This window comes from Mesoplodon mirus, assembly GCF_964341445.2.
Source record: "Mesoplodon mirus genome assembly, chromosome: 12".
NCBI lineage: Eukaryota > Metazoa > Chordata > Mammalia > Artiodactyla > Ziphiidae > Mesoplodon > Mesoplodon mirus.
This window is the reverse complement of record NC_138988.1, coordinates 74,888,640-74,895,891: the sequence shown is the minus strand read 5'-3', so window position 1 is coordinate 74,895,891 and position 7,252 is coordinate 74,888,640. Positions and strand designations below refer to the sequence as shown.

Below are 7,252 nucleotides of genomic sequence, written 5' to 3'. Positions count from 1 at the left end.
CCTCTTCCACACATGCTCCTGTGGCTCCTGCCAAGGCAGTTTACTAGGGCCTGTGACTCTTTCTGTCTGGGGGCATTCTCCTCTTAGCGTGAGCCTTGTGCTTCTCCACCCAGGCTGTGCTGGGATCTAACTCATGAAGGGCCTGGGGCCAGGAGGGATGGAGGCAGGAAGGGTTCTGAGGCTGATGTCCCAGGAGACAGGATCACGACAAGAGGAGATTGTCTCTACAGACAAGACACTTCAAAAGAATTTAGGAGTTCAGAATTAGCCTTATTCATGTCGGTCCAAATGTCCCCATCTCAGGGTCCCACCCCTTCCCCATCAATGCCTTCACCTTAGCATAAGAGACCTAGAGGGCTGAGGTTTTTTTGTTTGGCCGGGCTGTGTGGCTTGTGGGGTCTTAGTTCCCTGATTGGCAGAGAAAGCTCGGAATCCCAACCACTGGACCACCAGGAATTCCCTAGAGGGCTGAGTATTGAGTCAGCCATATGAACCCTCTCTGTAGGAGGTGAGGGACCTTCAAGGTCCCATCAAGGAGTCCTAATTGCTCACTCACATTCCTCATCAGGCACTGGTAACTCCTGGTTCTCCTTTCCCCTGCACATGTTCCCGGAGGCCATCAGAAGCCAAATGACTCCCCACCATAGTGAAGAAGGGCCACAGCCATTCCATCTCCCATCTCCCCGCCCCAGCAACGCAGTACCCTACACTTCATCCCATGCCACCCCCAATGATAATTTTTGTTTTTCTTTTTTTTTCCCAATGATAATTTAAGTAATAGTGATACCTCTGCATGCAGTGCATTACCTGGGTGCATTTCCCCCACTGCAAGGAGGTTTCCTTTACTCCCTGAATTTTTTTAAAAAATTTACTTATTTATTATTTTTGGCTGCATTGGGTCTTCGTTGCTGTGTACGGGCTTTCTTTAGTTGTGGCGAGCGGGGGCTACTCTTTGTTGTGGTGCGCAGGCTTCTTATTGTGGTGGCTTCTCTTGTTGCGGAGCACAGGCTCTAGGCATGCGGGCTTCAGTAGTTCTGGCTCGTGGACTCCAGAGCACAGGCTCAGTAGTTGTGGCACATGGACTTAGTTGCTCTGCGGCATGTGAGATCTTCCCAGACCAGGGCTTGAACTCATGTTCCCTGCTATGGCAGGCGGATTCTTAACCACTGCGCCACCAGGGAAGTCCTGGACTGCTTATTTCAGTTGACATATGACATTGTTACCACACCAGGCACTATACTGCATTACTTATATAAGAAATTCTGTGATACATGTATATCATAATTATAATAATTTACTTCTGTGACTTTTCGGTAGGATGTGAGCCCCTTGAGGACAGGGGTCTGTATACTAAGCACTTGGCACTGTGCACAGCACATGGCAGGCTCTCAGCCAATGCTTGCATTGAGTTGAATTCAGTCTTTTCTCCTTGAGTTTATAATAATAGATTCAGTCAGGCAGGCATTTAGTTAATATTTTCTTTCTTTTCTTTTTCCAGCCCCATCCCAGTAATACTAATATAAAACTTTAACATACTATTGTACGTTAATTTATAATTGTAACAGTGTATATTCCTTGAGGGTAGTCAAAATTTTTTTTAAATAAATTTATTTACTTGTTTATTTATTTTTGGAGGTGTTGGGTCTTCGTTGCTGCGCTTGGGCTTTCTCTAGTTGCAGCAAGAGGGGGCTACTCTTTGTTGCAGTGCGCAGGCTTCTCTTGTTGCAGAGCACGGGCTCTAGGCACGTGGGCTTCAGTAGTTGTGGCTCGTGAGCTCTAGAGTGCAGGCTCAGTAGTTGTGGCGCATGGGCCTAGTTGCTCCATGGCACGTGGGATCTTCCCAGACCCGTGTCCCCTGAGTTGGCAGGCAGATTCTTAGCCACTGCGCCACCAGGGAAGTCCCTAGTTAACATTTTCTGAGCACTAGGTCTCTGCAGGTGCTGGTCTGGGCACATAGGGATACTAGATGTGTAGGACTCATGGCCTAAGAGTATGTGGATGAGCAAGGGACTGTGGGAGCGTAGAATAAGGATCAGTTCATACTGATGGCAACGATGGGAGGGGTGGGCCCACTGAGAAACCTTTGAAGGATGAATTGGGCTCCAATAAATGGGGGGGGGCAGGGTGTTTCCTGTTGAGATGCAGTGTTGAAAATCATGGGTGAAAGATGTCTAATGGGTTATAAATGAGCTCAGGGGTGTTTGGAGCCTGTCTCTACACCTAGAGGTTGACATCTGGCCTTGCCACCCCCTACTGACGTGACCTCTTGGCTTCTGAGGTCCTCGCTGATGAAGGCTGTGGACGGGCCTGGATGGGAAGTGTCTTCCCCTGCCTGTGGGCTTACTCGATTTTCCTTCTTTTGCCTCCCTGCCTTCTGCATGCACACCTGTGGCAGGGCACAGACTCAGAATGGCTGCCCACAGGGACAGGGGCCTCTGTGCCCCATCAAGGGGAGGCAGCCTGGGTTACGAGTCAGCGGGCTCAGGTTCCCACCCCAGCCCTGTTACTCCTTTTCACATGCTCAGTTTACCTCTCTGTATATAAGAGGATTATGGTCAGTGATGTGTGAGGTCCCTCCTGACAACCCCTGGTTCCTAGACTTGTCCTGTCCGTACTACAGACTTGTGCTCAGGAGATGAAAGAATGCAAGGGAAGAAAAAAGATGACACTGAGACAACTCCCCACTTCCCAAACACATACATATTACTGTCCCTAATTCTGAGGAAATTTGGTCCTTACTGAGCCTGGGAGGATACCCAAGGTTGGTCTTAATCTCATAAAGATGTCTTCATCTTGCCCTTGGCTGGTCGGAATGGTGGAGCAGAAAGCCAGAGTCACCCAGGTAGGATGTTGGGAGTGGAACTGGGGTCAAGGACATCTGAGAGAGAAAGGGAACCTGGTAATTTAGGAGGGAGTCCAGAAACTGATGCAGGCCACAGAGAGAAAGGTGAGCTCTTCCTTCATTCAGTGTTCGGTTAAAAACCCCAAATGGAGTACTGCCATTCAGCTCTAGTGCTAAGCACCTGTAGTTAGTGCAGATCCCACAAGTTCAAGAGCACAATCCCCAACAAGACTGCTCTTAGTTCAGGTGCCAGCTGCAAGTTCAGAGGGGTCCCAGGCCACAGGCACTTCTGATTCACTGGGTACAGTTTGGGGGATCCCACAACCCCCTTCAGTTTCAGTAATTCACTAGAACAACTCAGAACACACAGCTCAGGAAAGTGCTGTTCTTAGGATTACAGTTTTATAGAGAAGATACAAATCAGCAGGACCAGCCAAATGAAGAGGCACATAGGGCAAGGTCTGAGAAGGTCCGGCATGCAGGGCTTCTGTGTTATCTCCTCGTGGAACCATGGCACATCACCCTCCTGACACATTGATGAGTTCACCAACCAGGAAGCTCCATTGAGCTTTGTGTCCAGAGCTGTTATAGGGGTTTCATTATGCCGGCATGGGTGATTAAATCATTGGCTGGAGGCTGAACTCAATCTCCAGGCCCCCTTCCTGGACCCCCCATGGCTCAAAGCCCCAACCCTCTTCCCATAACTGGCCAGCCCCAGTCCTGAAACCATTTAGGGGCCACCATGAGTCACCTCCTTGCAATAAATTATCAAGGCCCACCATGAATATCACTTCTAATACTTGGGAAATTCCAAGGGTTTAGTCTTCCCATAAGGAACCAGGGACAAAGGCCAGTCAAATTCTTTGTTATACAACACTTATTTTGGTCAGTTTCCTCCAGACTGGCTTCTCAAGCTCACCCCTTCCAACTTTTCATCTAGACAAATTTTTTTTTTTTTTTGCGGTACGCGGGCCTCTCACTGCTGTGGCCTCTCCCGCCGCGGAGCACAGGCTCTGGACGCGCAGGCTCAGCGGCCATGGCTCACGGGCCCAGCTGCTCCGCGGCATGTGGGATCTTCCCGGACCGGGGCACGAACCCATGTCCCCTGCATCGGCAGGCGGACTCTCAACCACTGTGCCACCAGGGAAGCCCTTGACAAATTTTTTAAAGTTATTTTTTATTTATCTTTTATATTGGAGTATAGTTGATTTACAATGTTGTGTTAGTTTCAGGTGTACAGCTAAGTGATTCAGTTATACATATACATATATCCATTCTTTTTCAGGTTCTTTTCCCATATAGGTTATTACAGAATATTGACTATAGTTCCCTGTGCTATACAGTAGGTCCTGTTGATTATTTTATATATAGTAGCATGTATATGTTAATCCCAAACTCCTAATTTATCCCTCCCCCCACCCTTTGGTAACCATACGTTTGTTTTTGAGGTATCTTGAGAAATTTCAAACCATTTAGATTCACCAGCTCTTAGCAATTTTGCCACATTTGCTTGCTCGCTCTCTCTTTCTCTCTCTCATGACATTTCACCCATAAATACTTCAGCATGTATCTCCTATGAACAAGGTCATTCTCCCACATAACCAAAGCACAGTTACTCCACCTAATTTAACATTGATGTAACACTGTCATCTAATATACAGAGTATGTGCAAAATTTCCCAAGGGTAAAATGTCCTTTGTAACTGATTTTCCCCTCATTTTGCTCCAATACAGGAGCAAAATGATACATGTATATCATAATTATCATAATAATTTACTTCTGTGACTTTTCTGTGAATTTTGCATTTTTCACAACTCCTTTAGTCTGACATAGTTCCTCAATCTTGTCTTTTTCTTTCTGTCTTCGTCTTTTAGGGTATCAACATCTATAAAGCATCCAGGCCAGTCATTTTGCAGAATGTCTCTCACTTTGGTTTGTCCGCTCATTTCCTCCAGTTTAGATCCAGAGTGAACACTTTTGGCAGGAACACTGCAGAGGAGATGCAATGTCCCTGCACCTGTAGTGTCCCTGCAGTGCAACACTTCAGGAGGCAGATGATGCCAGTTTGTCCGATTAGTAGTAATTAAGCTTTGCTTACTTGATTAAGGCGGCCTGTGCCAGATCAGGCTAGCTTTCGATAAACTTAGAAACCTGGGTTTTATTGGCATTGGCTTCCCAAGCAGCTGGAGGGAATGTAGCACTCCTGGCCTGCCTTCATCTTCTCTTCTCCCCTCTGGGAAAGTCTGGAATAGTCCTGACGGCAGGAAATGGGGAGAGAGTGGCGAGGCTCTGCAGTGGTGTCCTTTGTTCCCAGTTCTCCTGAGACCACTGGAGACATCTCCATTATTTTCTGTCTGGTGCTCTGGAGCCTGGGATGGAGGTTATCTCCGCGCCCTCCCCCCACCACGTGTCTATGCAGTAGTCTCAGCGCATGCATGAACGCAGGTGTGCGCGCGGTGCCCGGGCGAGTGTGCAAACTCAGGTCTTTTTGCCTGCATCGGCAGGCACGTTCCATTCTGTGCAAGCCTTCCCGTGTTCTAAAGCATTCCATGTTGGAGGCTCTGGGGCGGGTTAAGTGGTGTATGTGTGGATGAAGCGTTTCCGCGCGGAGCATGTTCTCCAGTGCTCCCCGCTCTCCGGGCCGCTTGGTACAGTCTACGCCCCCCTTCACTTCCTCCGACGGTGGTTGCACCCATCCCTCCCGGAAGCGTTCAGGCTCCACTTCCGCCATGGAGCCCTCCGGCAGTCAGAGCGGACCTGGCGCGGCTCCTGCACCCGCGGACTCAGCCTCGGCCTCGGCGACCCTGGCGCAGCTCCTGCAGCTGGTCCAGCAGGGCCGGAGGCTCCCCGGCCTGGAGAGGCGCAACGTCGTGGCGACCCTCGGCGAACCCACGGCGTCCCGGCTCCCGCGGAGGCCCAAGCCCTGGGAGGCCTCGGGCTCCGCCGACGCCCCCGCGCCGCCCTTCCAGACCCGGGGCCACAGGCCCGACGACCCTCCCTATGGGCAGAGGACCCTCCTGGAAGAACCTGGCTCCGGAGAGGCTGCGACAGCGCCTTCCTAGATGGCACATAGTGGGTTCCTGAGGCTCGAGGTCCTTTGCAGCTGTGAATGAAAAATGTTGCTGCCCTATCAGCAAAGGACGCTGCAGCCATCTAGCCATCAGCCAGTACTGCGGCCCCGTCGGCACGCCCTAGGGAACCCAGGATGGAGACAAATGGGCCGCCGGCTGCCAAGCCCTCAGCCACTGCAGACACTACCAACAGCGCACCCTGAGGGGGCTCAAGATGGGAAAGAACAGGATACTGGCCTTGGATAGCTAAGGCGTATATCAAAGGCAAGGTGTCACTGAGCCCAGACTCTTGCATCTACCTGTTCACAGAAAAAAGCTCAATTCATTAACGTGGGATGTCGGGTTTTCTTTAATTAACAGTAATCTTTTGATGTTCTGACTACCTGATCTTGTCGCAGAACTCCTATCTATCCTTCAGAGCAGTCCCTCAGAGCTATCTGAGAGGCTGCCTCCTGGGCTTGCATCCTCAGAAAGTCTGCCAAATAAAATAATTCTCAACTTTGAGGTTTTGCTTTTTTTTTTCAGTCCACAGTTTTGGTGACCATGGAGGGAACCAGAGTAGACTTCTCCTCTTCGCCTGAACTCTACGAGGAACCGGACCCTTGGTACTGGCAGAGTCCTCTTGTGTCCATCCGCCTCCTTGGAGAGTTCATACGAACTTGGGTGAGTCTCCTGGTTCTTGGATCTCCTGATTATTGGTTGATTATCCTGAGTTTTATTTGGCAGTGTCTAACAGATGCCTGGCTCCCCATTTGAAAGACATTGGGGAGTGACCTCCCTAGTTGAAAGATACTAGGGGAGCCCAGTTGAAAGACACTGGAAGAAAATGCCCGCCAGCTGAAACATACTGGGGGAACCCGGTTGAAAGACACTTGGATTTGCTCAGTTGAAAAGATATTTGGGGACTTCCCTGGTGGTCCAGTGGTTAAGCCTCTGCGCTTCCGCTGCAGGGGGCACAGTTTCCATCCCTGGTCAGGGAACTAAGATGCCACACCGCGCGGCCAAAGGAAAAAAAAAAGTACTGAGCAGTCTGGGCTGAATGTTTAGATAAGAGGGTGACCTGATGTTTTCCTCAAATTGGCTACCTTAATAAGAATTTGTCAGGATAAAAGTGCACTAGTAAATTTTATCCCCGACGAATTCAACTTTAAAACGGGAAATAGATTCTCTCAAACAAAAACGAAGGGCATCAGAAAACCAACCTCCGGTTAACACTCCGGCCAGATTCATGAATGTACGGAGCTCATACTTGCAAGTACCTACTTAATTGAGAGTCAAAGGAAATCTCACCCTGAAAATGACTCAGATTGGGCTCATTTATTGAATACGCAGTTAAGTT

General features: G+C 49.4%; 1 protein-coding gene across 1 annotated transcript; it reads left to right on the top strand.

Moving 5' to 3' along the window:
* Positions 1–5,552: 5,552 nt before the first annotated feature.
* Positions 5,553–6,417, top strand: PEX39 (peroxisomal biogenesis factor 39). The gene has a single exon (XM_082639034.1). It carries the CDS (start codon positions 5,572–5,574, stop codon positions 5,902–5,904), a length of 333 nt encoding a protein of 110 aa, XP_082495160.1. The 5' UTR covers positions 5,553–5,571; the 3' UTR covers positions 5,905–6,417.
* Positions 6,418–7,252: the final 835 nt, after the last annotated feature.